The sequence below is a fragment of the Dasypus novemcinctus genome, chromosome 27, assembly GCF_030445035.2.
Source record: "Dasypus novemcinctus isolate mDasNov1 chromosome 27, mDasNov1.1.hap2, whole genome shotgun sequence".
NCBI classification, from domain to species: Eukaryota; Metazoa; Chordata; class Mammalia; order Cingulata; family Dasypodidae; genus Dasypus; species Dasypus novemcinctus.
The window spans coordinates 19902468-19918939 of NC_080699.1; the positions used below are offsets into that span (position 1 = coordinate 19902468).

The window sequence follows — 16472 nt, forward strand, 5'->3', positions numbered from 1 at the left end:
TTACGAAGATCACCTCTGGAGAACAATTTTCATAAAGTATATCTATTAATCTTATCAGAGCTTCTCCTACTACCTGCATTTTGAGAAAAACTACATACACAGAGGAAGTACAGTCAGCTAGTCTTTCTGATATTAATTCTGCTCATCAGAAATTCTACAACCACAAGTTATTTCATCAGGTTATATAATACCAATTATATTTGAAATATATTATGAAGACTATGCCATCATTTGGTTGGATGGCATGTAAAGGGCTGGCTAAGCAAGCAGAGCGTAAATGCCCTTCTCAGATACCTTGTGATGGAGAGAAATCCTGTGATGAAGAACTGGTGGAGGATTCCATCTGAGGGATTTTGCAAGACTGCTCTTCTTCCCATTCCTCTATTTCCTGCTCAAACCTCCAGTTATCTTCCTGAATGTAATGCTTAAGTTCAACGGATAGAGCATCCAGTTCTCCTAGCATCTGATCTGATTCATTTGGGGCTGCCTCTAAGGAGGAACAAAGATGGAGTTAAAATGGAGTACCGTCATAGGAGAGATGCCTGTGCCTGGAGCCCATGGGTGCAGTGCGTCTGCACCACGATGGAGGGCATGGGCGAGTCCCTGTACAGCTCTGGAGTTCCCATCACAAATTCCCTGTGAGTGGCACTTCCTGGAGCCAAGGAGAAGGATGCTTTCCAGAGTTGGGCAATTAGATGGCCTGGACTGGAGGTAGAAGAGAGGACGTAATCTTAGAATGAAGATGACAAAAGTGAATTGAAAAGGACCAGATGAAGGGAAGGGGAAGGGGAAAGGTCTTCCACATGAGGGACTCAGCAAGTATAGAGGTTTCCACAGATTGAGGGAGGCTTAAGTCAGAGCACATGTGGCATGGGTGGGTTTAGACTTTGACCTCATGGTGAAGGGAAGATAATGAGGGGTATTTAGTGTGGGAGAGACAGGATTCAGATTTGCACTTTAAGAGCCTGGATTGTATAATGAGTGAGAAATAAATAAACTACTTAGACTATTGCATAGCCAGAGAAGAAATTAAGAGGATTCGAGTGAACATGGGTATGTTAAAAAAAAAAAAAAAAAGGACCATGCAGAAAAAGCTCACAGGAAACCAAAACATTCTTTCTAGAAAGGAAGACAGACACTTTGCCTATTTTCTTCTTCCTAATGGAAAATGTACCCATATACGCACAATCCATCAGAAATATTAACATAATACTAATAGACACAGCATACACAGTGCCCTGTATGCTAGTAGGTAAGCACTCATTAAGTATCTATTGAACGAGTGAAAGAATGAAAGACAGTAAAGATTTGGAATAAGAGCGAATCACTGGCCAAGTAGCAAGATGGAGCAAACAAAATCATCAGATACAATGGAAATTTTAAGCTAAATAGTTTTATCTTTTTAACTACTACATTTATTATTGATGAAATGTCCATCTCAGGAGGGTGAGAGATGAATTCCAAGACATTTATACTGCCTCAAGTTTCACAAAATTGAGTGCTATCAGAAAGCAATTTAACAGAATGTGATGGAAAATGGCAAGGTTGTCAAGGGCAGATTAAATTTCATTTCTAACCATCTGACCAAAACAAAAACCTATAGCAGAAAAATATATCCACTTACTGGCTGCCATTAACTAGTTTTTTCACTAAACAAATAATAGTTTCCACTTGTTTGTTTCTATAATATAAAAATGAACTATGCATGTGAGAACAAGACTCCTCTCCTACCAAAGATAAGTACAGTCATTGGGACAATCACCCCCACAAGCAGCTGCTCAAGCCTTCACACTGCAAATATATAATATTGAGGGTCAGTTACATTCATTCACTCACTCATTCATTTATTTATAGAGGTCATTTTCTACACCTCTACATCCAACCACACTAGCTAATCAGAAAGACAATGTGCTGACTGGACAAAATGCCTTATGTAGGTGAGTAATACGTGATTATTTTTTTAACTTTTGTAACAGTAAAATTCAAATAGGCTTCTATGATCTTAACAGTGAAATGCTGGTCATAACACCCACACAGAAGACATGAAAGGAAAAGAGAGAACAATGTAAACTCAAAACAACACAGAATTTGAAGTCAGAAGTGAATCTGATTATTGGGCCTATCGTTTATTTACTAGCTGTATGATTCTGGACAAGTGGAGACCCTCCGGAAGCCTGCTACCCAGCTAGAAAATATGAATAAGAGTTTCTGCCCTGCCTAACCTCCTTTCTGGAGTTACCAGTTATTAGAGAAATAAAGATTGAAAGCATGCTGTGAAGAGTAATGTACCAGGGAGCCAGCGTAGCTCAATGGTTGAGTGCTGGTTTGCCATGTATGAGGTCCCGGGCTCAATCCCCAGCCCTGATAGCTCTAAAAATAAAAATTTAAAAATTTAAAATTAAAAAACAGTAATAATAAATACTGCCCAAGTGTATCTTTACTATCAAAAACCCTTTCTCTACTGTTTCTGAGAACTTTGGAGTACCAAATTTAAATTTATGTCTTCGTTGTTCTGTTTTACTGGGACACCAGGGAATTTCTCATGGTTGTTCCCATCACAGTTTAGAGATACAATCCTCCTCGGGGGCAGGAAGGGGAGTAAAGTACCAGTACAAATGGCGATTATTATAGCTCTCGGCATTAGTAGCTGGCATTATGAGGTGTATGAAACTGTTGAGGAAATTGCTTTTAAAATTTAACTCTTCTCCAAAGGGTACGAAAATGTATGAAGAAGGATATCATAGAAAAAGCAAAAAAGTAGAGATCACTCAAATGTTTATCAATAGGAGGCTGGTTAAATAAATTACAGTACATCCAAGCAATGAAATTATTATTAAGGTAAAAGGAATGAGTCAGTTCTATTTATGAAAATACAGATTAATGAAAAAATTAGGGGCAGAATGGAATGTAAAAATAACTCCCTATTCCCTTTCATACTGTTTGTATTTTTAAAGGCTTTTTACTTTAATAATAATAATGAAGTGTAGTTTAAATTTTTTAGAAACTACTAGACTGTTCCCTTTCCTAGGCAGTATAGATTTCCCCACATCTCTGGGTTCTGCTAAGATAGATAAAAATATATATATATATATATAGATATAGATATAGATATAGATATATATAACCATCCCCCCTCCCTGCTAATATAGTTTTACCTGCATTAAAGTGGGGTAACTTGTCATTGATGTACATCAGACAGTAAGCACTAACATTTCTCAGGCCCCCATAGGAATCTCTTTCAAGCTCTTCCCAGGAAGATTCGGTAACAGAGATGTCATTGTACTTGAGCCAGATCTGTCGGGGTTGATTAAAGATATAGGCCCAGTAGTGTCCAGCATTTGCTTGTCCTTCGTGAACAAGAACTGCATGCAAGCGATAAGGCACCTGCAAGTCAGAAATATTCCTGAATCAGGCTAAGCAAAACACCTAACAATTTAGAATATTAAAATTCAAAATCATTCCCAATTATGATACATAGGAAAACTGACTATTATGTGTGTTTCACATGGATTTTACATCAAAACTCCTTGTTGATTCCAGATAAACTAGCAAAAATATAGCAATCAAGGCTATTGGAATCTACCACTTATGTCTCGGTTCTCAAATATTAAAATGAATTGGATGACCTCACTGAGGACTTTCTAACTCTAAACTCCTATGTTATAATAAAACCAAAGATAACCTAAATCTCTTTCTTCCCTAATTCCAAGCTCAGTTTATCTCAAACACAGAATCACTCTGATCACTCACTTTGAGAAAATGTTTACCATGTTTGGGACCTATAACAAGTTTAGCAGCTATCTTATTCTATGTCTTATTTACTTGGTATAAATATTTAAGTTAGCATATTTCATTACAAATGGGTCACATGCACTTCCTTATATTTCTTCCTGTGAGTGCTTACCCACCTATCTGGGCTGAAGACCCTTTTGACTATACACTTGTTTTAAAATTTAAAAAGCATGTATTTTTTTCAATATGGAGAAAATAGAGCAATGCTTAAGTGAAAGACAGGAAAACAAGTCACAGAACCAAATTAAACTGACACTTGATTAGTACCTTAACATGTTTTACTGGTGGTGAACAAAATGATGCCTCAACGTCATTTTAGAAACAAACTCTACCCCTACTACCATTTTGTCCATCAATGAAGAAGCCACTGCTAAGTCAGGCCCCTGACTAGGACTCTTTTGCCCTCTGTGCCCAGAATGCTATTCTAAACAAAAATCTAAGAAGGTAAGAAAAATTTCTGCCCTGTCCACTTCCCTTCTGACATTCTAAGTTACAGAAATGAAGCTCGAGCACATGCTGCTAAATGAAAGATCATGGTACTCTGGAAAGGATGGCCAACCCATCCCTAGTTCAGGTTTTGCCCATTGCCACCACTTGAATTAACATCTTGCAAGACACTTTTATTAATATTTGACAGTAAACCTTTCTACTGTATATAAAAAAACACAAGGCAGAATCAAAACCAGTATGTTCTAAGCTCTATTGTTGATATTGCTTTATTGGGCTTGAAAAAAAGAAACAGAGAAACTTCTGGCTGAAGTTTATTCTTATATCTCAGGGAGATTACCATTCAGTTTCAAAGAAATACTATCAAATTTTCCTTTTGTATCCGCCATTAGCATATGAATATGTCTCGACTACTTTCCCATCAATTTTCATTCTACCTGAAGAAGGAGAGGATCACAGTACATCTGCTCAATAGTCTGGGTAGTGCTTGCAATACAATTCTTTAAATCTGTTTAAAAAAAGAAAACTTAAAGTTAAAATTGTCTCACTCCGTGTCACACAGGCTGCTTCAATTACGCAAACTGTACCCAGGGTTAGATGATGTCAGCTTCACTATTTGAACCAGCGAGGATTTTATATAGTTTTAAAGTAGCTAGTGCTTTAGGTTCTTATGAGGGCTTTTAGTTCATTATAATTACATCGAAGTTTTAAAAATTATCTTTTATAACAGGCACCAAAATTTCTTGAAGAGGAAAATGACTCTATTTAGGAAGACACCTCAAAGGGTCAATTGAATGTAAAATGTTATGTCCCAAAGACAAGGTCTAAAAGAAGGTGGAACAAGGAGAAGGGTTAAAATTCTCTGAATAAAACTTGGAGGAATCTGGACTTTTATTCATTTTTTACTTCCTAGATAAAGGGAAAAAGGAAGGGGAGAAGGGATAGTCAAAGCAACATGGAAGAATTATTCATTCATAATAATAATTTGTTTTATATTGTGTGCCTTGCTCAAACATACTTTGCATCATTAACTTTCAATAAAGCATGTTTCATACAAAAAAAACATTTAAAAGTAGAAGTCTAGGAAAGCTAAATTCTAAGTTTCAGCCAACTGAATTCAGGATTGAAGTAAACAATTGCAGAAACAAAAATCAGCAGATGCAGAAAGATCCCAGCCGAAGGTGATGAGAGCCTAAGCTTCCCAGGAAAGCCAAGAAATCTCTTCACAGCTCTAGAACGGTGGTGTGAGCCAGTGTTACAGGGAACTAAAAGTACAAAAGAGGCCACAAGCACCATGCGAAAATTGAAGAGTATTCAAGGCAATGGAGGAGGTATGTTCGAAGTTCTTAACCACCAAATATTCTTACAAACAAAACAGGCAAAGAATAACCTCTTTTTTTTTTTTTTAAGAATAACTTCTTGACAAGTTTTAAAAGAGTCAACCTTGTATATCTTGTTCAATCTCACTCCTCCACCTCTGAAGACAGGTCTTAACGAAATTTATCTCCTCATCTGTGACTGTTCGAGGAGCTGGGTGCGTAGGCATTTCCATGGAAGACCGGTAAGATTTAAGTGGCTTGTTCACGATCTTAGACTTATGTGGAGAATCTTCCGGAGAAGAAAAGGTACTTTCAGCATCCTGAGAAGAGCTTTCTGTACTGGCACTGAAAGAAGACAAAAATCATGCTTACGTGATAATTTCCAAGAGAAGCCTTGGCCTAAATTAATGTATTTTGGAAAGCTAGCTGCTATGTGAAAATGCACAGCTATTATTCAGTGAGCATTAACTTTTTAAAGGTATTGAGCCACAGCTTTTCTTTATATATGCCATCTCATTTAACAAGACTTGTTTAGGAATTGAGCCACAGTTTTTCTTTATATACGCCATCTCATTTAACAAGACTTATTTAGGAGGCAGGTACTATTATTATTCCCATTTTACCACCTACAACCTAAGGTTTAGAGAAATTAAGCCACTTACCCAAGTTCGCCTAGATGACGTGACAGAGAAGGATTTAAGCCCAGATCTGCCTGACTCCATGGTTCAAATTCTTTAGCCACTTATTATAATGCCTTCTCATGAAGAAGGTACAAGAAGAATAACGGAAAAGGGAAGGCTGGAACCGGAACAACCAAGTCATCAACTACAGAGCCTTTAAGATGCAACTGACTAAAGTGAGACTATCCATCCAGAAACGAAATATACAGAAGCAAGAACAGTGAAGTATCGGCTGAACACCCAACTCATAGGAATACAAACTAGGTGACACCTTGAAAGAGTACAGGCAGCATGAGCCAGCCAATCCCAGCTCTCAATCACTGGCTCAAAACCCAGGGAAAAACTATGAGCCTCAGGCAAGTAATCTGATATAAATATCAACTTCTTTACATCATCACTGCAAACATAATGAGGAGAAAGCACATAAAGCAGCTATTCACTAAATGTTAGTTTACCTAATTAACGACTGTCCAGAGTACAAAATGCACAAAGATGAACCAATAGGAATATAAAATAAGCTTCTAATCATATTTAGGTCTCTGTTACACATAAAACTGAAGAACATAAATTTCCCTTAGCTTTGAATTAAGAGAAACCCTCCCTTTCTCCTCCCCCACTCTCCTCCCTCCCCACCCTTATACAAAATAATGGAGGAAACCTCTTTTCCCAGGGAAAGATGTATATGGAAAAATAAGCCCCATATATGCAAGAGTAGATACCTCAACCACAGTAGAAATCACACAATCACACATAACACATAACTTTAAAAGTATTATTTTATGTGATTAAATACCCTGCTCAACGAGTTTTAAAAGGTTAAAATCATTTGTTTCACAATGAAACATGAAGACATTCTATTTTTTTTTAAAATCCAAACATGTAGGTAGAGTAGAAAAAGTGAAAGAACCCCCTACTCCACCCCTAAGACTCATGCCATTCCTTAGAAATAATCCTTTTTTTTTTTAACCTAAGTAATACATAGCATTTAATGAGCAGAAAATTACTGTATTCTTTATTCCTTTTAAGGAGTATACTCAGCAGACAGATTCAAGGTGGGGACTTGAGCCCCAAACAGAATGGTACCCAGAAAACCAGAATAAGGCAGAGAGGCCAGAGGAAGGGGAATTGTTCTGGAAGAGGGAACCAGTCCAGTGCCTAGAAACCCAGGTCTTTTTAAGGTGATCTAAACAGCCAGTCTAACTTCTTTTTGCGTGTGCGTGTGATTCTTTGCTTTTTTTTTTTTTTTAATATTTTTTATTGTCTTTTTTTTTAAAAGATACACAGATCACACAAAGTTACATTAAAAAATATGAGGTTCCCATATACTCTACTCCCTACCCCCCTAAACTTCTTCCACATCCACAACCTCTTTCATTAGTGTGGCACATCCATTGCATTTGATGAATACATCTTGGAGCACTGCTACACAGCATGGATTATAGTCTACATTGTAGTTTACACTCCCTCCCAGTCCATTCAGTGAGTTATGGCAGGATATATAACGTCCTGCATCTGTCCCTGCAATATCATTCAGGATGACTCCAAGTCCCAAAAATGCCCCCATATCACACCTCTTCTTCCCTCTCCCTGCCTTCAGCAATTCCCATAGTAAATGTCTCCACATCAATGATAAAATTTCTTCCATTGCTAGAGTCACGATAAGAAATAATCCTTCTTAACATTTGGTATGTTCCATACAGATATGATTGGTTTTTCGCTTGTTTTTTTAACATGGAAGCCTGGCTGTTGATTTTTTTTTTAATTACCTTTCCTTGGATGTCAGTTCAGCAACCGGGCAATGCACTGAAGAAAGTGGTAATGTCACTCGTGTGTCACTTTGAGATGAAGAGCTTTCTGAGGCAGGCTTTGTACTAGCAAATTCAATGACATACTTCAACATGTCTGGGAGTGGGAACCGAGCAGGGCCCGAGCCGTACTTCACATACCTAAGAGACAAAGAAGTAATACTCTGCTGGCCTCGTCTACTTTGTATTTTAAGACCTACTAACAAAATTTCTGTTATCCTCTGGGTAGTCAATGAAAAACCTTATTCCTAAAGGCAATACAATATTTAATAGATTACTCAAACAATTTAAAGGGTAAAAAGTCTCTAAACTACAAAAGTAATAATTGATCATCTAAATTGTTACACCTGAAAGAAAACATTTCAAGTGGCCTCTGTCAAAATCACGCTAGTTATGCTTTTTTTTTTAAGATTTATTTAAAAGTTGTCTGCTCTGTGTCCATTCGCTGTTTTTTCTTCTGTGACCGCCTCTATCCTTATCAGCAGCACCAGTAATCTGTGTTTTTTGATTGTGTCGTCTTACTGTGTCAGCTCTCCATGCGTGCGCTGCCATCCTTGGGCGCTGGGCAGCTCTCCTTATGGGGCATACTCCTTGCGCGTGGGGTTCCCCTACACAGGGGACACCCCTGCATGGGGCAGCACTCCTTGCATGCATCAGCACTGCGCATGGGCCAGCTCCACACGGGTCAAGGAGGCCCGGGGTTTGAATCTTGGACCTCCCATGTGGTAGGCGGACGCCCTATCCACTGGGCCAAGTCCACTTCCCTATGTTTTCTTTTGATGTCTTATCAAATTAGGTTCTGGTTTCTTGAAGGAAAATGTATTAAAAGCACGCAAAACTGAAAATAATGCTGGTGCTCTAGTACCCAGGAGGGTTTTTCTTTGCTGATCTTTGGATGATGTATTTTGCAATTCAGAAAAATGAAAGAAGAGAAAACTGAAAACGGGAAGCAGGTGTTGGTAAAGGTCAGAGTTTAAGAAATCTGGGGATCTTACTTTCCCAGGATCCTAAGTACCCTATCGTTCATTCACTCATTCAACAGCATAGGCCAGGCATAAAATATTGGAGATTTCTTTGGGATTTCAAGTATGTGACAAAAATAATTAACAATTTATTTTCATGATACCCAATATTTTATCACCATGAGCACATGTTAGTAAGAGGTTTACTTTAGTGAATCCTATAGTTTATTGTAGTGGATAATTAAAAATGTACAATAATCAAATTGACTGATTGGTACAGGTAATCCTGTAATTCTAGGGTTCCACTTTACAAAGCAACAGTCACTCTGCATCTTTGAGAGAATACAGTGGGAAAATGAAACAAGAATAAAACTGGGAGAAGGAAAACAGTCTGTTTCTACATCAGAAAAAAAAAATTATGCAATGAAAATACTAGAGGGAAATTAAGTATAATGCAATTCAAAGTCTACAACAAAGGAAGCAGTAGAATTGAGAATCTACCTGCCAGAGAGAGCTATAGATTTCATTTAGGATCTCGAATATGTACAAGTAGAGAAAATCTTGAGAGAACTGTTGCATTCCTTTGATGTATTTTCTTTGTTTTCATTTCAGCTATCATTCCAGCTTATACAAACTCTACTTATCCTTCAAGACCTGCCTTCTTTATGAAGTCTTCCTCAATATCCCAATTGCTGGATATCCCCAATACTGGGAGACCGTCTCCCCACTCTGAACTCCTTCTCTATAGAACTGAACCTCCCTTGTATATCCCATAGCACACAATTAATATGACTTTTTAGCACTCAGTGTTTGAATTAACATATGACTGGCCTGGACCAAAAGAGGCATTTTCTTTCTACAGTAATTTTTTTTTTTTTAAAGTAGTTTTCACTGACTTTTTAAATTTATTTCTCCTCACCCTCTTGCTGTTTTTCACTTGCTATGTCCATCTTCCTTGTTTCTTTAGGAGGCACTAGAAGCTGAACCCGGGACCTCTGATGTGGGAGGGAGGCGCCGAATCCCTAGAGCCGCCTCTACTCCTTGCTTGGTTGTGTTTCTCATTGTTTTTTCCTCCCCGCATCTCTTATTGTATCATCTTGTTGCGTCGGCTCGCCACACCTGCTGGTCATGTCAGCTCACTGTCTTCTTTTTAGGAAGGCATCAGGAACCTCAGCTCCCTGCTTTGTTGTATCTCTCATAATGGTTCTTCTTCTCGTGTCTCTTGTGTCAGCTTGCCAGGCCTGCCCATCATGCCAGTCCACTGTCTTCTTTAGGAGGCACTGGGATCCAAACCAGTGACCTACCATGTGGTAGGCAGGAGCCCGGCCGCCTGAGCCGTATCCACTTCCCTTTCTATAGCAGCATTTATAATCTGTCATGTAATTTTATTTTTTATTTTTTTATTTAAAGATTTATTTATTTATTTATTTATTTCCTTCCCCTCTTCCCACCCCCCCTCCTGGCCCCGGTTGTCTGTTCTCTGTGTCTATTTGCTGTGTCGTCTTCTTTGTCTGTTTCTGTTGTTGTCAGCGGCACGGGAATCTGTGTTTCTTTTTGTTGTGCCATCTTGTTGTGTCAGTTCTCCCTGTGTGCGGCACCATTCCTGGGCAGGCTGCACTTTCTTTCGCGCTGGGCGGCTCTCCTTATGATGCGCACTCCTTGCGTGTGGGGCTCCCCTACGCGGGTGACATCCCTGCGTGCAGGGCACTCTGCACACATCAGCACTGCACATGGGCCAGCTCCACTGGGCCAAGTCCGCTTCCCTGTCATGCAATTTTAGGTCGACATTTTATAATTTTAATTATCCCCCAAGTTTGTTGCATTTTAATATGGTACTTAAACTACTTTTCAGGGAAAATTTTTCTCTAAGAAAACTATCTTCAGTTTGATGACATAATCATTTTCCTATTCTTCTATTGACTTGAGCTCCTTCAGTCAACTTCTAGAACCAACTACGTCATACAATGCAGCAACTGTATTAGTTCACCCTGCCTTCACTTCAGTTCTACTACCTAATGGTGCCCATTAACATGAAATATAAACAACTAGAATTATCTAAAATTTAAAAAGTCATTTTATTTAAAAAAATAATAAAATGCTTCTACATTCTATTTTAAAATCTAAATAAACAAGAATAATTGGCATTTGTTACTGGTGAACTGAGCATTTTTGAGCTAAAAAACCTTAGATACATTTGGTGCTACAGAAATGATTAAAAATTTCCAGCCTTAAGCACACTGACTGAGTAATGCACAGTGGATCTTGGAGTGCTTTTAATATGCATTTTGCTCATTTCCAGTAATGTTGTACACGTTTTTATGTGCTTATTGGGTAATTCATTTATCTTCCTTTATGAAGTACTTCCTCATTTTTATTAGAGTTCTTTATCTTACTTTGTCTTTTATCTTCTCCCAATCATTGGCCTGTGTATCAGTTTTCTTTAAGGATCTTCTGATGAACAGAAGCTATAAGTCTGATGATGTTTAATTTGTCAATTTTATATTTAATAGTTATTGTCTATCTTTCAGAAGCTATATACTTTACTTTTATGTTTAAGTCTATAATCTACCTTGAATTAGTCTTTCCATGGTGTATGGTAGGAATCACAGTTTATATTTTCCCATATGATGTCAAGTTGTCCCAGGCCAGTTTTCCTACTGAATTGCTTTGATGCCTTTCAAGAAAATCAATTGACTGCATAGTTTTATATCTGGATTTTCCATCATGTTATATTTATCTAATTGTCTTCCTTATGCCTATTCCATAAATCTTGATTACAATAACTTTACAAAAACTCTTTAAGTCAAGTACTCTAAGTCCTTCAGCTTTGATCTTTCAAGATCTTTTGGCAATTCTAGATATTTGCATTTCCAAATAAATTTGAGAATCATTTTGTCAACTTCTACCAAAAAAAAAAAGGTCCAACCCTACAAATATAACTAAAATTTTCAAAATGAAATATTGCTCTATTTAGAGTCTTGTAAATCACTTCAAGGACAGGATTTGAGGAATCAATCCTTAGTTTGAGTCTAATTAAGACAAATGAATGACTGGTCATAATACTCTTAGATAAGTTCTTCTTGAGTAAGAGAGAAGAAGCTGAAGGGGAAAACAGCTATAGGTGCAGGGCCTACAATGGGCCTGTTATGGAAGGTGCTGCCTCTTTGGGAAATGAATAATACAGCAATGGAGGGGGTGGAGAGGTGGCACTGGTGCCAGCAAAATTATGAAAAAGGCTTTGAAAAAAAAGCCACTGATAGGGAAGCAGATGTGGCCCAATTGCCTGGATTCCCGTCTACCATACGGGAGGCCCTGGGTTCGCTTCCCAGGGCCTCCTTGTGAAGGCAAGCTGGCCTATGCCCACAGACAGCTGGCGCAGCAAGATGATGCAACAAAGGGAGACAAGCAGGCAGAGAAGAACGTGCAGCAAATGGACAGAGAGAGCAGACAGCAAGCAAGCAGCAAGGGGGCAGGGGATTAAAAAAAAAAAAGGGACTGAGAGTGTATGGGATTTCTTTCTTTAATGCTAAATAAGAGAATCTACCTAGATTAGAAAGAAATTACATTTGTAGGGCATCACAATGTGATTCTGCAGAAATAGTTAAAAAAAAAAAGAGTAGAAAAATTACTTCACAGGAGAAAATATTTTGTATGTGTCAGAAATATTAGCCCTTTTAATCAGTTAGCACTACTCTCAGTTGAAGAGCATTGCTTTTTACTTTTCCCAGGCATTTTAGAACCAGATTTGTCCAAGACAAGGGGATTGGGGAATTGTGGCAATTTGTGAAAAATATTGGAAGGGCTTTAAGAAATGTAAACTTGGGCTGCCCACAGTACACTGCCAATAAGTAACTGTGTGACTTTAGGTCACTTAAATCCCCTGGGACAACTGTTTGCCCTTAAATCCTATTAGTTGATTATGAAGACTATTTCTAGCTATAAAATCAGACTTCAAAAACATTTTCTCAGCTATTTTATATGGTATCCTTGTTAATACTTAAACTCTGAATTCTGAACTAATTTTTAAATATAAGCAAATTATCTGATTTTATATTCTATTATCTTTTACATTTCTAAACATGAAGGTAACAATGACTTACCTTTCCAGTTTTTGCTGCAAAAATTTTATTTCCTCCTTCAACTTTCGAATGCACTCTCTTTTACTTCTAATAAGCTCTTTGCTCCTGTACATGTACCTAAGCAAATAATAATTCCACAAACGAAAAAATATATAAAGACATTAATGACAAAAAGTCTCAATAAACTTGGAATACAAGGAAACTTCCTCAACCAGATAAAGGGACTCTGTGAAAAGCCTACATCTACCACCACACTTAATGGTAAAAGACAATGTGGTCCCACAAGGTAAGGCTGTCCACTCTCACCATTTCTATTCATCATTTTACTGAACTTAGAGCTAGTGCAAAAAGGTAATAAAAATAAATAAAAGGCACACAAATTGTAAAGGAAGTAAAACTGCCTTTAGTTGCAGATGACATGACTACCTCCATAGAAAATCTCAAGGAATCTACAAAAACCCATTAGAACTAAAAAGTGAATTTAGCAAGGCCAATGGTCAATGAAAAGAAAAACATCAATTCCATTTCTATATATTCACAACACACAATTAGAAAGTGAGATTTAATGAATACCATTATAAAAAGATCAAAAACATGAATGCGAGGTGGTGGCAGTAAATTTAATCCAATCTGTGTGAGTCCAGTACGCTAAAAATTAAAAAAAACATTGCTGAGAAAAATTAATGAAGGCTCAAATAAATGGGGCTATACCATGTTCATGGCTTGAAAGACTTGGTATTGTTAAGATGTCAATTTTCCCCACATTGACCTACAGGGTCAACAGAATCCCAAACAAGATCCTAAAAGTATTTTTGTAAAAACTGACAAGCTGATTTCTAAATACATAAATGCAAAGCACCTAAAACAGCCAAAACATTTTTAAAAAGAACAAACTTGGAGGATTCATCTTATCTCATTTCAAGATTTACAACAAAGCTAGATTAAAGACAATGTAACAGTGGCCCAAGAACAGACATACAGAACAGAAGAGAATAGAGAATCTAGAAATAGATGTACAAATATTATGTCTATTAAGTTTTACAAAAGTGCCAGGATATTCAATGAGAGAAAGGCATCTTCTCAACAAATGGTGCCAGAACAATTGGATATCTTTATGAGCATACTGCTCCCCCGCCAAAGAAAAAGTCTGTCTCATACCACATATAAAAATAAACTCTGAACGGGCCATAGACCCAAATACAAGAGCTAAAACTACAAAATTTATAGAGGGAAAACATAGGAAAAAACGTTTGTGACCTTGGGTTGGCAAAGATTTCTTAGAACTCAAAAACAAAAAATATAAAAGAAGCTGATATGCTAGACTTCATCAAACTAAAAACTTCGGCTCTTCTAATGATAATGGAAAGAAAAGAAAAGCCAAGCCATAGACAGAGAAAATATTTGCAAAATATGTATTTGATAAAGAACTTGTACCAAAATATATGAAAACTTCTAAAACTCAGTATCAAGACAAACAACCCAATTTAAAAGTGGACAACAGATCTGAACAGACATTTCACCAAAGAAAATATACCAGTGACTACAAAGCACAAAAGATGTTCAACATCATTAATAATCAGGGAAGTGCAAATTAAAAGAAAAATGAGATATAGCTATACATTCACTAGAATTGCTAAAACTGAAAAGACTTATAATGCAAAGTATTGATGAGGATTTAGAGCAAATGGAGTTCTCAGACAGAGCTGGTGTGAATGCAAAATTGTACGGCAATTTTATAAAATAGTTTGGAAATTTTTTTGTCTACCAACCGGGTGATTGAAAAAAAAGATAGTGGTATATCTATATAATGGAAATACTACTCAGCAATAAAAAGGAACAAACTACTGACCTCTGCAACAGCATGGATAAATCCTCAGTGAAAGACAAGAGTCATAAAAAGGTACATATATACTGCATATTAATTGCATTAATGTGATATTTCAGAAATGGCAAAATTATAGGGTTAGAAAATAATTAAGTGGTTGCCAGGGCCTAGGGGTGGAAAAAAGAGACTGACTGCAAAAGGGAATGAGGGAGCCTTTCGTGTGGAGGAAATACTCTACATCTGGACTGTGATAGTAGTTACTCAACTATACATTTGTCAAAACTCATCAGCTATGCAAGTCAAAATAGTGAAATGTTTTTGTATGCAAACTCTAACTCAATAAACAAGACTTTAAGAAAAATTAAAATTCTATAAACTGTCTAGGATACAAATAGTACTCAGATTAGAAAAACATACATTGTGGCTATTCCATATTCTATCCCTCAACTCAAAATTAGCAAGGCTCTTCTTGAAACACTAGCTACTCAAAGTGTGGTCCAGAGATGGAAACTTTATTAGCATCACCTGGAAGCTACTTAGACCTGCAACTCCTAAGATCCCTAGATCCAGTGAATTCAAATGCATATTATCAAGGTCTCCAGATGAGTCCTATGCACCTTATACTTTAGTGCAAGCTCATTTCCACCGTTACAGTATATTAGGAAGTCAATCAACCAAAGAACTCACCTGTCCATATAAATAATCTGAGGAAATTCCAGCTTATTGTGAATTTTCTCTGGCTGACCAAGGGACTGATTGAACTCAAATCTCGAGAGTTCAAAGGTCAACACCGGAGGTAGCTTTGTAAACCAACGCTATGTCATGAATAGAAATGTGAGAAAAAGAAAAATTAATTTTAGGAAAAATCAGTAACTAGATTTAAAATATCCCGTATCAAATTTTCTTCTTTCAGATTATGGACTTTATATTCAAATCAAAGTCATACTAGAGCTTTTTTTAAAATTCCAAATACTAAAAGAAATGACTGCTTAGAATCATGCCCTATTAGATAATATAGCTAAACACTCCTCAAGACTCCAAATTTACTAGCCAGGCAGTAGCTTTTTACCTAACCATCAACCTCAAAAGAAACTACCCTTAAAATAAAATATGTGAGCTGCACCAAGAACCTTCCTATATAGCGCATTAAGTCATCAGCATTCATCAGCTGAAGAAACCACTAGCCTAACCAAAGAACTAGAAATTATCATCTAAGCAGTATTTAACTACAGAGACAAATCAGGTAAAAAGACTAATATGTACACATATATCACATTATGTACTATATTCATAGTCTATTAACCATAATTTAGACTCTCCTTTATGTCTAAAATAAGAAAACTGAAATAGCCTCATGATTATGATTCGTCAAGTTTCTGAGAAACTCTTTGAATTCTAAGAATTTACAAAGTCTCAAGGAACCCAGGCAAGTCAACCTACAATGCTCTCTTGAGTTCCAAGAAAAGAAAGTATTGACTTACAAAAGCTTCAACTCTCACTGATCATGCATCAGAAAAAGCTAAATCAGGAAAGGCATTTCTGTTCAATTCACCTGTGTGCCAG

General features: G+C 37.0%; 1 protein-coding gene across 8 annotated transcripts in view; it reads right to left on the reverse strand.

The window, feature by feature from the left end:
* Positions 1 to 16472, reverse strand: part of USP28 (ubiquitin specific peptidase 28) — a 70520-nt gene that overhangs the window by 9581 nt on the left and 44467 nt on the right. For all 8 annotated transcript variants that reach the window (XM_058289396.2, XM_058289397.2, XM_023591010.3 and 5 more), the window contains 7 exons: positions 15597 to 15724; positions 13106 to 13201; positions 8005 to 8184; positions 5683 to 5903; positions 4677 to 4747; positions 3156 to 3384; positions 295 to 489 (listed from right to left, as the gene is read on the reverse strand). In XM_058289396.2, coding sequence (XP_058145379.1) covers positions 295 to 489; positions 3156 to 3384; positions 4677 to 4747; positions 5683 to 5903; positions 8005 to 8184; positions 13106 to 13201; positions 15597 to 15724 — 1120 coding nt within the window. The remainder of the gene's footprint in view (positions 1 to 294; positions 490 to 3155; positions 3385 to 4676; positions 4748 to 5682; positions 5904 to 8004; positions 8185 to 13105; positions 13202 to 15596; positions 15725 to 16472) is intronic.